This window comes from Cyrtonyx montezumae, unplaced genomic scaffold, assembly GCF_038088225.1.
Source record: "Cyrtonyx montezumae isolate F1298 unplaced genomic scaffold, pur_monq_1.0 scaffold_17, whole genome shotgun sequence".
NCBI classification, from domain to species: domain Eukaryota; kingdom Metazoa; phylum Chordata; class Aves; order Galliformes; family Odontophoridae; genus Cyrtonyx; species Cyrtonyx montezumae.
The window spans coordinates 33,542,297-33,559,527 of NW_027071903.1; the positions used below are offsets into that span (position 1 = coordinate 33,542,297).

The following is a 17,231-nucleotide window of genomic DNA, read 5'->3' on the forward strand; positions in this document are numbered from 1 at the left end:
CCGTGCTGCCAGCAGTGGGTCCCATCAGCACCCCTCATCTTCATTAACTAATTGCCTCCAATGAGTGCTCTGGGCTGCAGTTCAGAAGGGCTGCGGGAAAACTGCAGCTTTGTCCCTGCAGGGCTCCTCTCTTCCACTTCAATCCGTTCACTCTTTGATGCCCTCTGGGAACTGAAGCAAACAATGCTGATTACTTTTTGCAATTTCTACCTGTGGCTTTTCCACACCAATTTGGTGGGGAGGGGGCACTTCCTGAGCTCTCCCTGGGAAAAGGCTCATTCCAGCAGAAAATTCACTTCTCCCTGAGAACAAGTCTGCTCCTGCCTCCCCTCACCTCAGCCCCGACAGTGGAATTTTAATTGAAGTGACTGGGGCAAGAGGGAGGGAAGTGTGGCTTGGCTGCCCACCTCACCCCAGCGTTCTTCCTCCCATGCCCTGGGGACACCCCCACACCATGGGCTTCTTCCACCTCGGGATGAGAGCATGGGAAAGGTTTACAAGACACTTTGATGCTGAAGCACAGAATTCTCGACCCAAGGTAACAGTTGCATCAGTGTCCTGGGAAACCTGGTTCTTCTGAGCTTTCCCTGCAAGCAAGGTCAAAACCATCCTTCTTCAAGCTTGCTCGAGAACGGCAGCCAGTCTAAAATTAAGCTGAAAAGTAATTTCTTATCCTCTTGTGAAACGCATCTTCAAAGCCTGAGCAGACCCATGGTGAGAGCACAACAATCCCCAGAGAGCACAGCATACACGTGGCTGCAGGGCAGGGCTGCTGCTCTCGAGGGACAGAGCACCCAGCACAGCCCTGCCCCATCACCCTGTGCCACCCCCAGCTACCAGGATTCAGCATTTATCCACAGGAGAACATCAATGTGAAAGCAGAAGAGCTTAATGGGAAACAGGGCACGTCTCTCTTCTGCTCTTCCTTCATCCCACAAGATCTATCTCGTGGTAGTTTGATGACAAGTTGTTTTTTCCAGCCAAGCTCTACTTTAAGTCAAAAAGTCAGCAGTGACAGCATGGGAATGCTATTTGGGAATGGAACTGGGGAGAAGTCAACTAGCTCTGCGGGGTTAAGGAAAACCAACACAGCAAACTGAACACAGGCACCGGGAGATGGCAAACCTGAGAGATTCCTGAAAGCCAACGAGGACAAACAGCAGAGGTTCAGCGCTCGCAGGGACTCTGTCAGCCCACAGCCTGCTCTCTCCCTTCACTCCCTCCCCTGAATTTCAGAAGATGAGTGTGTATTTCTGGGCAGGACTGGTCTCAGAAAAAAGTCTCTTTGTGAAGTCAGCATGAGGACACATGCAGGAGAAAAATTACTGGGGCAGATGGGGTGAGATGATGGGGAGGAAAAAGACACAGGAAGAAAGCCATCCAGAGGCTGCAGTAAAGGTGAACATCTCTGTGAAGCTGGGGCTTCCTTCCAGCTGTGAGGTGCCGTGTGAAGGATGAAGTCTCTCTGCTGGTGCACACACTGCGTTCCAAGCCAGGTCTGTTTCCAGAGGAGAAATTCAACACATTTTTCCCCAGAGAACATTCTGCTGCCCTATAGCCACGCTGCCAAACTCGGACATTTAATTCAATCCTCCAGTGCAAAACAGAAGGATCCCAGTCCTGCTTTTACAGTGAAAACCTCTAAGCTAGCACTCCAGCACAACCAGCGCTGGCTTTGCCCGGGGCAGGACACAGCACAGCTCCTTGTCCCCACACGGAAAGGGAGGCAGCACACAAACAACATCTCCCTGTGCATCGCAGCCTTGGAGCACCTCGCACAGCAGCAACCGGCGCTAACAGTCTGAGGCACCTCGGCAGATGTATAGCCAAGCGCCTATAAAAGAGCCTTTGTGCTGGCTGCAGGGAAACAAGGCATTTCTGTCCGTGAGACAGCCCCGACCACCTCGTGGGACGAGCAGGGCCGCACACTGCACACTTCCTCTGCACTGAGATGCAGGAGGGCAGATGGCACAGGGCAACCGTGGCCCACGTGCCTGCATGGGAGCCCAGGGTCACCCAGCCGCTGCCCCACAGCCAGACATGCACCTCATTTCTAGGCCTCCAGCTGCTATCCTGCACATTGTCAAATATCCTTTTCACCTTCACCCTAGTTTCCCACTCTAGTCTGGGCTAATTCCTTAGGGCTGCAGGAGCTGTGCCGTTATTTCTGGCCTGGAATAGATAAGGAAGCACGTGGATGATTTCTTCCCAGAACGAGCGCAAGCAGCAGCGACGATAGCATCAGCAAACCTCAGGGTTCAGCTCAGTGTGTTACTCCATGGGCTCAGAGGTGGCTCAGCTTCCAGTTGGGCCCAGCAACAAGGACTGTGCAGCTGCAAAAAGCTTCTGCAGCAACCACAGCACAATTTCAATGCTACGGAGACAGAGAGAGTGGGATAAAAAAAGATTATTTGGAAACGTCGAAGAAAAATGGCTGTGTTCAAAACCTGGAAAGGTCACAGCTTACTAATATTGCCAGGGAATAAAAGCCCCGCTGCTTTATGAAGATTAAACCCACCATTGTCTCTAAGTTGTTGTTTTTTTTCTTTAATAAGGTTCCCCTTGGCTGAAGATGTTAGGAAGCGTCCATATAAAACCAAACACGTCACCAAAGTAAGCTGCGATAAGGTTACACAAACACACAAGGTAAGGTAAGGTAAGGGTGAGGTTTCTTGACAAATCATCTGTGAGAAGGTTAAACAAACTTCTCTCTTGTCAGGGCAGCAAAGATATGTGTGCACAGGAAGAGTATTTCTGCTGACCTGGACCAGGACCATGAGACACGTGCACTCTGCAGTCACTCTGGTCCAACAGGATTGGTTTTAGTGAAACATCTGCTCTGAAGGCTCCATGAAATGACTAAAAAGGTTGGGTCGGGCTTTTAACACACTCTGCAGCCATACGTGGAGGAGGACTGCAGGAAAAAGGATTTATGAAATGCTTGGGCCTAAGACATGGCCAGTTGGCCACATAGTGCTCCTGCAAAATTACACTTCGTGTTAATTACAAGCACCCACTTCCTAAGAACCTCTTCAGGGCTTACTAAGGACAAAGAACATCCCCTTTCACAGAGTCACTGAGGAGTGAACTCACTCTGCTGTCTTAGGGGCAAATGTTTTCCCTCTCTGTAAGACAGTAACATGTATTACAAAGCGTGGTTACAAAGGATTAAGGCAGCTCAGTTAATACAAACTAGCACTCTCTCCTGCGTTCCTCACTAATACAGTGGTGACATAACCAGCCAAAACATTTAGCTTTAATTCAAATAAGGTTTAAGGAAGTTACTGCCAAGTAATTAAACCCATTGAAGGCTTGCGAGCAGAGGAACCTTGGTTAATGCTCTGCTGCTATTCTCCAAGCACTTCTCTAACCAGCTGCACCGATCTGAAGTGGCAGCCGTGAACACGAGCAGGGTTTTCAGGATCAGACTTGTGCCTCTCACAGCACACTGCTCGAGCTCGGAGGAGCTGCGGCAGCCCCACTATGGGCGAGTTTCCTGGTGCCACGCTGCTTCTCCCTGCTCTGACACAAAGAAAGTGACAGGAATGCTTCTGGACCCACAGGCAGTTTCTTCCTCACCATTTTCCTGCTTTCTAACGAACGGAGTCCAAGCTATAGCTCTGATTTATTTCATTGCTAGAGTTAACCTCTAAGAACCTGTGCTTAATCCACAAAGAGCATCGTGTGCTTCTGAAAAGCACTCAGCGTGAGTCCCTAAAGCCATTCAGCCACTCAGAAGCCTGGATGGAGCTTAGATCCAGCAGGCATGATCCTACCCGTGCTCCCTTCAATGCACATTGTGCCTTCTCCTAAGCATCTCCCTAAGGCCATGCCACGCAGCCTGCACAGCTCACCTGGGAGCAGGAAGGCTGCTAGGGTTGGTAAGGAGCTCGCTGCAGGGGCTCCTCATCAGTGCACTGCTGACATTTCCCATTCAGAAAGTCTTAAAAGCACTTGGGGTCACCAAAGATGTACACAGACCTCTGACTCTTTCTCTGAAGTCTCCATTGCCACTGCAAGTCGCCAGCACCAAGCGGCCTTGGCACAGGAGTCCCACCAACACAAACCAGTCACAACTTCCACTTTCACTTCGTTACCATGACAGGATATTAGACATGCTCAAAATGCATCCAAGCAATCACTGACAACTCAAGGGCACCGTTGGAACTCTACTTGCAATTAAACTAACCAGAAATAACCAGCACTAAGCTTTCAGTTCTGCAAGGACATCGGACACGCTTCCTACCCAAAGCTTCAAGACTTAAGAAATCAAGACTAGTTAGGTCCCCCAACCCTTCCAATTGTGTTCCCAGCTTCTCTGTGACACACAAAGGTCACGCTGTTCTAGGCATGCAGGAGGATAATCCCCACCCTTCAGGCAATCAGGATTTCTGGCAAGATTTTAAGAGGTCTCCAGCTGATAACCATGAAGGTTCACACCGCCAGGAGTCCAGATAAGCTCTTAACTCAGGAAATTAGTGCTTAAATATTTTAAGCATTTTGGGGATCAATTAAGGAAGGTGCAGCAAAGTAGAATGAAGTCTACTTTTTTTTTTTTCCTCCAATTCAGATGGTTTTAGAGCACCAAACAACAACAGCAGCAGCTCTTCAGCGGGGAGGTTTCACAGGAAATGAGGTTAGACAGATGCTGAACAATTAATCCTCCTGCAGCACACGGGCTACGCACTGCAATCAGTTTGCATACACCATCTGCAGAACCACTAGGCTCCAAGTGAAGTGACGGCCCTGCTGCTAGAGCATGGTGCTGTGCCTCTCCACCTGCAACTTCTGAAGGGCTGTGCAGGAAGCAGAGGTCACAGAGACAGCAGCAGACACCAGTGGGTGTTATTCTGCCCCAAAACATTAAGAAAAGCCTTCAAAGCAGATGAATACACCATCTAGGTTGGCTATAACCAGTGGCTGGAGCAACTAGTGGTAATGATCTGGGTGCCTTCACTCAAAGTGGAGAAGAAAACGATGTTTTGCAGTAATCTTTTTTTCCCCCCCCCCACAGAAGTAAAATCCACTGTATCCATCCATTTAAAAACTCACCTTTTGTTTCTTCTCTGTAATAATTTAATTGCTTTTATTAAAGAAATTGCATTAGAAGCGTAATGCAGCCAGCACTGAAAGCATCTGAGCTGGCTGTGCTCATGCCATCCCTTCGGTGACCTCAGTTAGTTTACATTAAGCCCCTTCCCCACATCAGCACTTCATTTTTATTTCCCATCACCAAACAGGCCTGGCTTTTGTCTCCCTTTCTCACAGGCTCTGACACCTCCTTGCTGCTGGTGCTTTAAGCTGCTCAAACAACTTGGTGGTAACAGACTGAAAAAAGCAGATATTCCCCCCAGATTTACACACATGCCTCCCAAAACATCCAGGTCACTGTCACCCTCTCCCTAAACACCAGCTAAAAAGCTCCATGACAAGAGCTCCAGCTGAAGCTGCCTCACATCCACTTCAACTGAGAAAGCCAATTTTCTTTTCTTTTTTTACAGCCCAGTCACTTGGGGCATTTCACAATGAATCTGTTTGTGTTGAGGCATGCATCTGTTTATTGCCCCAGGGTGAGGGGTACTGCTGGCTTTTAAACCACTCCAATCCCATCCTGAACATACTGGTGTCCTTCCAAGGGCCCCAGGCAGGTGGCATTCACCAGGGATTACAGCACAAAGCTTGTTAGGGACAAGGAAGGATCCGAGTGCTGTGTCTCGGCTCCAGCAAGAACCTACTCTGCAAACATGGAGGGGATTCTCTTTGCTTTAGGAGAGAAAAACATACCAGAAAGCTTCTGGGTGCAGCTCCCTCTCTGCCTATTCCACCGCTGCTAAAACCAGCAAACTCAAACCCCCAAATATCTTCCATGCACCTTAATTAAGCAGCTGGGATGACGAGGCGTTTTATTCGAGTTCTTTATCCCACCATGCAATGAAGGATTAGCCTTGTCCTCACGACAACAGCTAATCCAGGCAGCTACCAAACTCAGCAGGCAGACAGATCCCGATCTTAATAGAACCACTGCACTCCAGAAAGCGAACAATGGGGTAAAAAAGCAATGCTTCTGCTTCCTAGATTCACTGGTGAAGCTTCCTTAGTGTCTATACCACACCACCAAACAAACCTCAGCAAGACACCCAGCCAACCAGGAACAAATCAACTACAACTACTGCTCACAAAGATGGGTCAGCCTCAAACAAGTACCTATAACCTGCAAAGGTCTGCGTAAGCTCAAACCACTCAGGGTTCTCCTTTTTGAAACAAGGGTAAGCAGAAATCAGTGAGATCCAGGTTTAGGTGACTTCAGCCCAACCCTCGGAGCATGATATAAAGCTGTTCTTGGTCTCCATAACAAACAGAAATCCTTTTCCAGCCTAGGTCCACAGGTCACTACGAAATGATCTAGTGGTGTCATCAGTTTTTCCCCTCTGAGATATTTGTTTCTCAAACATGTAATTATTTTGTGAAGTGAAAGAGTTTGGTCAAGACTTGGGTGCAGATCTGAGGTCTCTGCTCCTATTCCGAACCCTCCTAACCCACATCCTGGTTTCACCAACCCAAACTGCTGCCTCTGCTCCTTCTGTGACCTCTCTGCCCTCCTCCTCAGCAAACATTGCTCCCAAAATTAGGCCCTGTGGTCACTTCTCACTGCCTCCCCCTCCACACTGTCGATTCCCTGTGCTATCAGCAGACATTTCAGCCTCCCCAGGCATCACCTCCCCAGCCTGGATAAGGCTCTTCTCTATTCTTACCTGCATGCTCTGACAGTACCACTGCTCATCACCCTCATGAAGGACAATCTCTACCCACACCCCGGGACGAACGGCCACCCACCTCTAACTTGATCTGAAGCCAAGCAGATGTCTCCGAAGCCTCTCAAAGATTAAATTCACTGCTTAAGATAGGTCCACTTATAAACATGCACCGTGAAACACTGGGATGCTTGTATCCTCCCTCTCTCACACATGATTTATACCGTAGGTTCCTTGAACGAAGAGCTTCAAGGGGCTACACGCACACGGCGGGATGCAGGTCTCTGCTGCTGTCGGGCTTGCCAAGTTCTGCATTTCCAGTTCAAAAAGAAAAAGGAAGAAAAAAAAAGAAAACAAGAGCACGATCTTTGAAGCCAGGACAACGCATATAAATCAGAGCACCTGATTTCAGATGTGCAGCTGGATGCTGGTCTCAAGAAGACGTGCCGAGCCTCACATGTCTGCTGCCTGGAGTCCAACACAAGGATTCACAGTAACCCAACATCACAGTTCAGCACAGCCCATGGAAACTGTGGTGCCCAAAGCACAGCAGCCCCAGGCCCAGTCCTGCCCATCCCACCCTGTGCCAGGCATCAGCCAGCTGGAAACGGGCTGCTCTCTCCTTCCTCAGAGGGCAAAGCAATGGAGCTGGAGGTCAGCAGGCAGGAGGTGCATCTGTCCCCAGTGTCTGGGTTCTGATCAATAGTTGCAGGACTTGCCTTTTTTCTTTTCCTCTTTTTTTTTTTTAATTCTGGCTATCATACAGAAAACCATAAACTTTAGTTTTGCCCAGGGGAGAGTCCATTCCAGAAACAGTATGTTCTGGCACTGCCAATGTACTTGGCAGATAGAACGTGCACTTCGAGGGCTTTCCTAACTTCACTGAGTTTCAGAGTAGCAATTATCCTCAATTACTGCAGATGAAAGACTGCACAAAACGCCAGCACGAACCCACCCTCCTCCCAGAAGCCCCCCACCACCCACAGCCACCAGCACCCCACTCCTCCCCAGCCAACACCTGGAGGTTGGACCTCCTTGGTGCCCACATTTCACGATGAGATCACTCCTTCTGTCACAACATTTTTTTTCTTCTTGCCACTTACAGAGGGGTTTGTTACTGAAGAAACAATTGGATATGTATCAGCACTACCTCGATTTCCGGAGCTACAGACACCTTTGTGTTAAAGGTATCAGTACTCTTAAGCTGCAGATACCAAACCCTCCACACTGACAATGCCCAGTGGTTGCTACAAACAAGATGGAAAGGATACTGAGCTACAGAATAATGGTGTCACAATTCAGATGCGTCGAAAGGAAACCTAAACTTGAAATGAAAACCAAGATCAGCAACTCATTGCAATGGTTAAATCACAGATGAGATGCCTGCCATCACAGCTGGGACATGGAGGCAGTGCACGGCTCTGCAGTGCATGGGAACAGCCCTGGCATCTGCTCAGTGCCAACCAGAGAGCTGTCAGAGGGAGATGGGAGAAGGAAGGAGACTTAAGTACATAAACTGCTCCTAAGGAGAACACCCAGCAGTGTGCCAAAGCACCAATATTCACTAGAAATGCAGAGTCACGTCCTGGTGAGCAAAGCACAAGCCTTTCCTGCTCTTCAGAAGGACTGCACCATATATTGCCTCATAAAGCACCAAGCTCTCATCTGTACTCTGCAGATATTTCACAGCCCAGCTCTTTTTATGGGTTTTTATCAATAGCTTTGGCTGCTCCAACCTACTGATGGCTGAGGTTTGGAGCTATCTGCCATCAGCCTCCGTTTTCTTTTCACAACGATGATAATCCTTGCTGTAAAAAACTCAACTGTTTTAAGATGCATGTCTCACCCGTGACTCACTTGACTTGTCCCATGGAGGGCCACGGCCACACACCAATCATAGGAGCCCAAAACCCATCGGTGCTGCAAGCTGCTCCCAGAGCAGAGCTGGAGGGTGAGCTGTGTTCCCCTGCAGACTGCCCTTACTTTTGTTGCATCTTTTCTGGGGCAGGGCGAAGCAGGAAGTCCAACAAATCGTGGTGTCAATTCTTCTACTGTATTTGCTGAAGAGCTCCCGAGGGCAGGAAGAGAGCAAATGAATCTTTACAAACCTCGAGACGGGCGATAACCAGTGCTGCTAATAAAGTGGTCTGAGAGGCACCGTGGAGAGCAGCAAAGTGAGAGAACCACGGGAAGGAGGGGAAGAAAGGGGTTTAGAGGCAGACTGCTGAGAGCAGAAAAAAAAAACCCCACAGAGCTGGGGCTGCAGGCACGGCTGGGCACAGCACCAGAGAGAGAGGCAGCGAAGATGAGCGGCACAGTGAGGACATTGTAGGATCCTAAAATGAGAGAAAGGGGGCACTGACAGTCATGGCCATGAGTAAAACGACTCCGGGCGCCGTGCCCACGGCAAGGGCAGTGCTGGAAAAGAAACCACCCAAGGGGAGCTCCAGCAGGGCCCTGCGTGTGCTGGGGCTGAAACCAAAGAGCTGGGGGCAGCTGCAGGCAAGGACCCGAGCTCCTCACTGCTGCTGCTGCAATCTGAGCCTGCAGAGATGCAATGCAGGAGAAGCTGGAGCTGCACGGGTTTGGTTTTCCTGAGGCCAAAACAGCCCTGGCTAGCAGAACCTTGTGCTGCAGCTGCTTCCCTTTCAATGGGAATTCTGAGAAAGGCAGTGGCTGTGCCCCAGCACAGATAAACCTGCCCCATCAGAAGTACATGCAACACAACAGAGCACAGTGCTCGCAGCACGCTGTTACTTGACATTCATCAATGTACAAGACATGGAAAACGTCGCTTTTACACCCAGCTACCCTAACACAGCTGTTAAGACAGCTGTGCTATTTCACATTGCTACTGCTTTGTCTCTGATTAAAACACCAGGCACGTTTCATCCGCTTGTCCAGGCAGCGAGAGGACCAGGTTGGAAAGCACAAAAAGATGGCAGGATTTGAAGTTGAGAGGCCTCAAATGAATGAGAGCAGCACTGCTCCTCATGGAGGTGGCACCACCCAAAGAGGTCTTCCCTCTCTCTGAAACTTGCCTTGAAGAGTGGTGAAGCCCAGAAAAGTTGGGAGTACTCCATCCCAGGAGGTGCTGAGGTTGGATGGGGCCCTGGGCAGTCTTTAGGGTCCCTTCCACCTTAAGCCATTCTGTGACACCAAGAAACAGATGAGCTACAGCAGCGCACACACACAAGCACTTCTGTAGCTCACACACCTCACACACTGCAACTCCAAGCAGCTCACCTGGAAGAATCCAGCACTACAGGGCACCACAGGAGCTGAGCAAACAAAACCACTTTTGAGGAGCAGTTGCATGCTGTCATTATTTCAACCCAAATTCTGATCACACCAAATTGAGGGCACCTTGGCCAGTTTCAGGAGGACCAAAACAATGACCTTCAGGAAGTACCAAACACCCCACGGTAGAGGCATTCATACCAAAAAGTTATTCCAGTTCAGAATGACTGAAGTGAAAATTTCACGCTGCCAGAAACTGTGGAAAAAAAACGTTACTGACTCCTTGTGAAGGGCTAACCACAACGCTGGCAGTGCATAAGCTAATTCCAGGTTGGTGAGATGGGAATGCGGACAGCCACTGTCAGTCCAGCAAGCCTTCATGAACAAAAGATAGGAATAAGTTATGGCAGCTGGAATCCTCCTTCCCCTCCCACAGCAGCTCTCCTGTCACCAATCTGTGAACTGAAATGAAGCACGAGCTCTCGGGGGCAGAGGACTCAGTAAACACGTCAAAGTTTAACGCGGGGCTTTGCCAGTGAAAGAGGAGTCAGCAGCAGCATCCGTGACCACGGCCCCGCCGTCAGATGGATGGAAGGATCTCTGTTTTTACCACATCTCGTAAAAGGACAAAGCAGTGGTTGTAAACCAGTCATAAATGCTTGCATAAAAAAGATAAACCGTTCGCCCTCTGTTGCACTCTCAGCCAGTTTCCCAGAGAAACCCGCTAGCATTTCCCCTGGTCCTGCAGGAGAAGTTGTAGGTTGAGCCCAGCAGGTGTTTCCAGTCAGACGGCCTGTAAACAACCAGGGCTCACTTCAAAGAGCTGAGGATCCCAGCAGGAGAACCCCACTGCCCCCCACAGGAACCCCCAGCAGCACAAAACACTGCCATAAACAGGCTGCAGGGTCTTGGCCTTTTTTTTTCTCCCCTTCTCATTTCTTTTTTCTCCGCAGCCACAGCAGCATGGGCAGATTGTGTCTGTCAGTGTCAGAGCAATGCTTTGGCCCTGCTGCCATCAAGGAGCTGCTGGGTGGGCACTGGCAGGACAGTATGACAGCTCCAGTGCTGAGGAAACAGCTTTGCAGTGGCTGTGGTTTGGGAAACACTGCCACTGTCAAGGCACGCAGCCATCTGCTTGGCATGTTTTAACTGTGGCAAGAAACAGAGCAACAATATCACGTATTTTCCACACTGATACTGTGACAGTCAGAAAAAAAGAAAAAAAGATAAAAGAGGGTTGGGCAATCAAGACTGTAGGGACCCGCCACCACTTACTTAATCTTATTCCTCTTTTGTTTAAATAACCATATCCATTACGAGCAGTGAACGCTCCTCCCACCACCCCAACGTGCCCAGCTGGACTCCGGTTCCCTCCTTATTCCCACGTTCACGCAGGTCTCTCCTGGAACAGCACACATAAGAAACAATAGCACCGATGACGTCCAGTGACAAAGGGAGGTGAGCTCTGGAGCAGCTGCTGTGCAGCCTTTACAGCAGAAAGGCCCAGCAGGCAGCTTGTGTCACCCCCAAAACACACCCCCTGCCCCCCAGCCTTACCTCGTACGACCACACGCACTGCACGCCCGCAAACCTCCGCACGCATCTTCCCACTTCCACGTCCTCGTGGGTGGTGTACATCTCTCGCAGGCACTCTCCAATGTGGGGCACCATTCTCCGCAGGACTTCCCGGCTCATGATCACTCCGGGTCCCCCCATGCAGAAGTTCTCACCCGGCTCCAGCGCCAGCTTCCCCATCTCCTCAGTGGTGCCCAGGCCGGTCTGGCCTAGAAAGAGGGGCTCACTGCTGTTCAAACTCCTCAGGAAGTTCTCCAGTTTGTCCCCTTTGATGTAAACGTCGTCATCGGCTCTCATAAACCATTCATATTTGTCCAAGTAGTGGTCATGCATGTATTTGAGCATCATGAAGGATTTCTTCTGGGGTGGGTAAGAGTCATCGACGCCGGGGAGCGGCACGATGGGGATGGGGATGGAGGTGTCCGAACCCTCGCTGGAGAAGAATTCAACCTTGCCAGGGATGCTTTTGGACCAGGTTCTAGGTGAAAAAGAACAGTAAGAACTAATTGAGTATGCAAACAGAGGGAAGCAGAAAGCTCTACCCTACAGAGATAACTCGAAGGAACTACACCTCATTTGCTTCACAGATTTTCTTTTTAAATGCCTGGAAGGGTTATCTTTTTTTTCTGCGTGCAAATGAAGGCACTCACACTGCACCTCGAGCAACTGGTACAGCACGCAGAAAGATCTCAGACAGCGAGCACCTGAACACTGCTTCTGCAGCTGCACCTGGTAGAAAAACAATGCAGTAAAAGCAGCTCACTATGTCCTTAAGAACAGTCAGTGTCCGTCTAACAGGAAAGTCAGAGGGAACCAAGACAGACAAACAGTCCCTACAGTGGGATTTAATGCCTCAGAAGCACGCTGTGTTATTCAGCATCACATCCACATCCCATCTCCCCTAACCTCCCATCAAAGCTCTAACACACATTCAGAAGTACCGACTTCCAAGGGCTGAACTGGCAAATTTCACATTAACTTATCGAGAGGCTGCATCCTATGGGAAAGCAGAGCGTGTGATAGCAACGTGATGGTTCTGCCACGGCAGCACAGGATTGGTGTAAAAAGCAGACTGGGACATTCATGACAGACACGTAATGGCACTCCCCGGGCGAAAGACACAGCTCTCCTTCAATACATCACCATCACTTCACCAGCTGCCTCCCAACACCGCTTCTTCGCCAAAGGCAGAACAGACTTTGGGCAGCAGAAACCACATGCAATTCAAAATGTACAGAATTAGCCACCACACCAAGCCAGAAACTTAAAAATATTTCACAAGAATCCAACTTTAACTTTGCCTGGGAAATGCTAAAGCATTTAAGCAGGACTAACTACATACCAACTTGGACAGTTACACACTAACTCAGCCTGGTGTAATGAATATCATCCAATTGCTTTAAAAGCTTTGTCTTCTGCATTTCTTACTCATAGGGGTACTGTTACATTGGAAAAGTTTAGATCTTGGCTTCCCACAGAAGCACACAGCGAATGAAGTCAATGGAAACATTCCTGCTGACTTCACAACAGAGGTGACGGGGCCCTTAATCATCAGTGATGTAATTAATGCACGGTGATAGTTACATCCTGTCAGAGCGACGCAAGCTGTCTTGAGATGACACATCCTCACCTTGAGCTTCTGTTAGCTGCAAAGAAACATGTTTGTTTTCTGATGGCCAGGCTCTGGTGGCACAGCAAAGAGTGTGAATAAAAAGATTACGTGGGAAATCGCTCTTCCCATAGCAGCTCACTTTAAGGACTTCATCAAAAAGCAAGTTCTCCACGCTCGCAGATTTTCATCTCAGAGAAAGGAAGGGCAGGAGCTGAGAGCTGCAGTTCATCTCACTTGCTGTGACCAGGTGTGATCTCTGCAGGACTGACCTTCCCCATTTTGTTTTAGTTTTATTTGTAACGCCCTTCTCCTGCTGGTTCCTGGTTTTGATTTACGCCCTGCTCTCCAACCAACCTCCCTCACCTCGGGACCCCCTTCGGTATCGTCAGGACAGAGATCCCATTCAACAGAGGTGGAACAAAACATAAGTACGTCTATAAACCGGGGCAGATTTGATTTCCAGCCCTCATATTGCATTAAAGCCCCCGGCTCAAAGCCAGCTTGGCCCAATTGTTTCTTGGACCTGGGCCATATTTAAAGTTCCACTCTAAAAGAGGAGGAGAGCAGAGAAATCTGCGTGCAGTTTCAGGGTCAAGGCGCACAGAACAGGACCGTGCCCGTGCAATGGCTGCACCCCGAGGACCTGCAGCCCGGGGCACAGCTGTGGGACTGCAGTGTATGTTTGAATTCAGACAGATGAAAAATGCCCCCAAGCCAAAAAAGTTGCCCGTGTGTCTGTGTCAGTGTGAGCACCGCTCAGCTAAAACAACCCCAATCCCCGTGTGCTGCTCCACGTGTCCCCTCGTTAGGCACAGGACACCATTTGTTTGCAGTACATGTTAGTGCCCCTAGCAGAAGAACCCCAACCACAGACTGTAACATCACTAAGGTTGGAAAAGACCTCTGAGATCCCCAACCCCCGCCCAGCCCACCATGCCCACTGACCACATCCCCTCGGTTCTGGGACACGTCTGGGGACGGTGACCCCACCACTCCCTGAGCAGCACTGCTCTTCTTGGGAAGAAACATTCCCTAATATCCAACCTGACCCTCCCTTGGTCACTTAGGTCACTGGTCAACTTAGGGCCACTACCTCTTGTCACAGGCCATACATATCACTGTACAGACATCCTTCCAACCCCAGTCACCACCAGAATTAAGGACTGCTCAACGCTTGGCTGGATTCTGATCTATTGTACTTTGAACTGTGTTCTCTGACTCAGGTTATGGGCAGCAGCCTGACCTGTCCAGCTCCTCAGACACCTTCCTACTGCAGCACTGCTCCCACTGGCTGACACTGCTCTCCTGGTCAGGGCTTCTAAGGTTAAGATCTGCAAATGAATCTCACAACACGTAACTAAACAAAACAAAACAAAAAAACACAGAGGAAAATACTTTCAGAGAAACCTGGCACTGCCTTTCCCTCAGGAGGACTCCCTGCTCACCCTCAGCTGCCACCAGACCCTGCTGTCCCCACTGGTGGCCTCAGCCATCTGAAGCTCCAGGGTGCTCGACTGTCCAGAGAGAAATATCAGGTTCAGGACACAACCGATACGCTGCATTGGTCATTTAAAAACCAAACAACCCCCAACCTTATCTCCTCTGTGTAATCTGAATCTGCTCGGTTAAACAGGAGGATGCTCATGAATCAGGACAGTGTGGCTCTCCGTTACCTCCCCAGGAGCACGCTGACAACACGCCTGGCCATGTGCGACCTGCTTTCCCCATGCACTGGGCATCCAACTCCAACAAAGGAGGAGGTAACGCTGAGAGGAGCACAGCTCGGGGCAGGAGTTCCTGATTTATTTGTCCCCAGTGTTCCTGATTTATTCGTGCTGCCTTGCTTTATCAAGCAGCCCTGCAGACCTGGCACAAACATCGTGCTACCTCAGGCTTCCCAGTGAAACAGAGGATGGAAACTGACCCACCACGTGCAGGCACGCGGACCGAGGGTGCAGATGTGGCAGATGGACGATGGACTCACTAATCCTGGTTAATCCCTTCCACCTGAACTGTTCCATGTGTTTACCTCGGGGTACTCAGGTGACTTCACCCCTCCGGTACCACACACCAGCACAGGGCACTCCTGTTCGATGCATGTTATACTGTTCTATAAACATCTGTGTGAATTTTTGGTGGCTTTTTACCACCAGAAAAGCCCAGTGTGTCGTGTTTGCCCCGGGTGATACAGGAGCAGCCAACACAGCACCGTGACATGTTGAAAGTCACTTCTTCCAAGAGATAAAAGAGCTCACACACTGTGATCCACCCTATTACCTCACCACCAACCAGAAAGGACCAGAAACAACAAATACCACTCAAAAGCCTAGATGGAGGCTCTGAGTTTATTAAAAAAAAAAAAAGCATAAAAATGTGTTCAGCATTATGCTTCTGCAGCAGCTAGCAGAGGCTTAGACAGATAATATGGATGCCTTTCAATCCCAAATCCCCCTGGCTGCCTTTCACTCAAGCTCCTCCAAGCACTCAGGTATTTAGAACCCTGACAGCCCAAGGCACAGGCTCCCAAGGGTACACTTCTGCCCTGTGCTCAAGGGTTCAGCCTGGGTACAACAACACAACATGGTACTCCTCCTGCCCTTCACACAGATGGCTCTATGGGACCGTGAAGTCCCAAACCTAACCATCCCTTGACACCTCCACAGAGCTATGGAGTGGTCACAGTGCTGTGGACGAGGCAGCCGTGGCCTCAGATGCCAACCCCTAACACCCAGCCATTAGCTGCATTGGCAGTGCTCTGCTTGCAGGTTACCCAGGAAATCTAGTTGCTATGCAATTAAAAATAAAAAAAAAAAAACAAGGTTAACTGCCTGATATTTCTGTTCCTGAGACAGCAGGCTTCAATCTTTTGGGAGAACGCTTATCCCTCCGCTCTCCTTCCCGTATATCTTTCAGAACAACTGCCCTCAATTGCAATGTATTGCTGCACTCTCCCTGAACCCCTGCTGTACCTTAACTCCTTCCTGCACTGCTCCTTCCCTGCCTCTCCCACATCTTTTCATGTGACATCGCAGCTTCTGCTGCTGCACTTCGCCAGCCTGCTCGGAGGGAACCTGGCTGTCAGAAGCAATAACTGCCTAGAGAAAACCTGGAGATCTGAAGCTTATTCTCTGCCTCGCAGACCACAAAAGCACAACTGTTTCAAAGAGTCAGCGTCTCCTGAAAGCCCAGCTCTGCCTGGCAGTGGTCATTTCGCCGTGATTGATGTGCAGGAAGTGGATTGCTTCCCCTCTCGTCAGATCCTATCTGGATTCACAGCAGCACCGATCAGCGAATGCTTTCCGCTCCGGTCCCTTTCAGCAGTGTCTGTCAATGGCCTTTGAGCCTCAGCAGCGCGGAGGTATTCAGGCCCTGCATCCCTAATTCCTTTCAGCGGAATCAAGGCTCCGCACACGCTGCCACCCGGGAAAGCCTTGCGAGCAGCTTCCCGTTCAGCGCGCCGTGCCAGCGATTCAGCTCACCAGGATGCTTTGTCAATGTGGTAATCCCAGCGATTGTCTGCTTGAACACTTCATGGCAATCAAAAGCCATTTAGGATTTCAGGTTTGTCTTCCTCTCCCCCCACTCCTCCCCACCTTCTCCCAAAGATGTCTTCCTGTCACCAGGACGTGAGCTCATTTCTTTTGCCCGTGGCATGAGGAAGACGCGTTCAGCCCTACCGCAATGCTAAGAGCCCCCATTATTCAGCCCTTCCAAGAGCTGACAGCCCCTCTGGAGGTTACACCAAAACAGAAGTGCAATATAAAGTGATGTCCTGCCTCCTTCCCAGGGCTGAAGGAGCCCGATCCGCTACACTGCACCTTTCACCATTTTGCCTCGTGCACGGATGGTGCCCATTTGGATCCCTACACCTTTCAAGCATGGAACCATTCAGCAAGCACAAACCGAGGAGTGAGAGCCCTTCCCACTTCCCATCCTAGAAAGTGGGGCGGGTGGAGGGGGGTCAGGTTGGATACTGGCACACATTTCTTCTCAGAAAGAGCAGTAATGCAGTGTGTCAGTGTGAGCAGGCTGCCCAGACAGCAGTGGGGTCA

General features: G+C 50.0%; 1 protein-coding gene across 1 annotated transcript in view; it reads right to left on the reverse strand.

The window, feature by feature from the left end:
* The window catches only part of CHSY1 (chondroitin sulfate synthase 1), a 57,411-nt gene that overhangs the window by 38,934 nt on the left and 1,246 nt on the right, over window positions 1-17,231 (reverse strand). Inside the window, exon 2 of the mRNA XM_065734055.1 lies at window positions 11,550-12,045. Within this exon, the coding sequence (XP_065590127.1) occupies window positions 11,550-12,045 (496 nt within the window). The remainder of the gene's footprint in view (window positions 1-11,549; window positions 12,046-17,231) is intronic.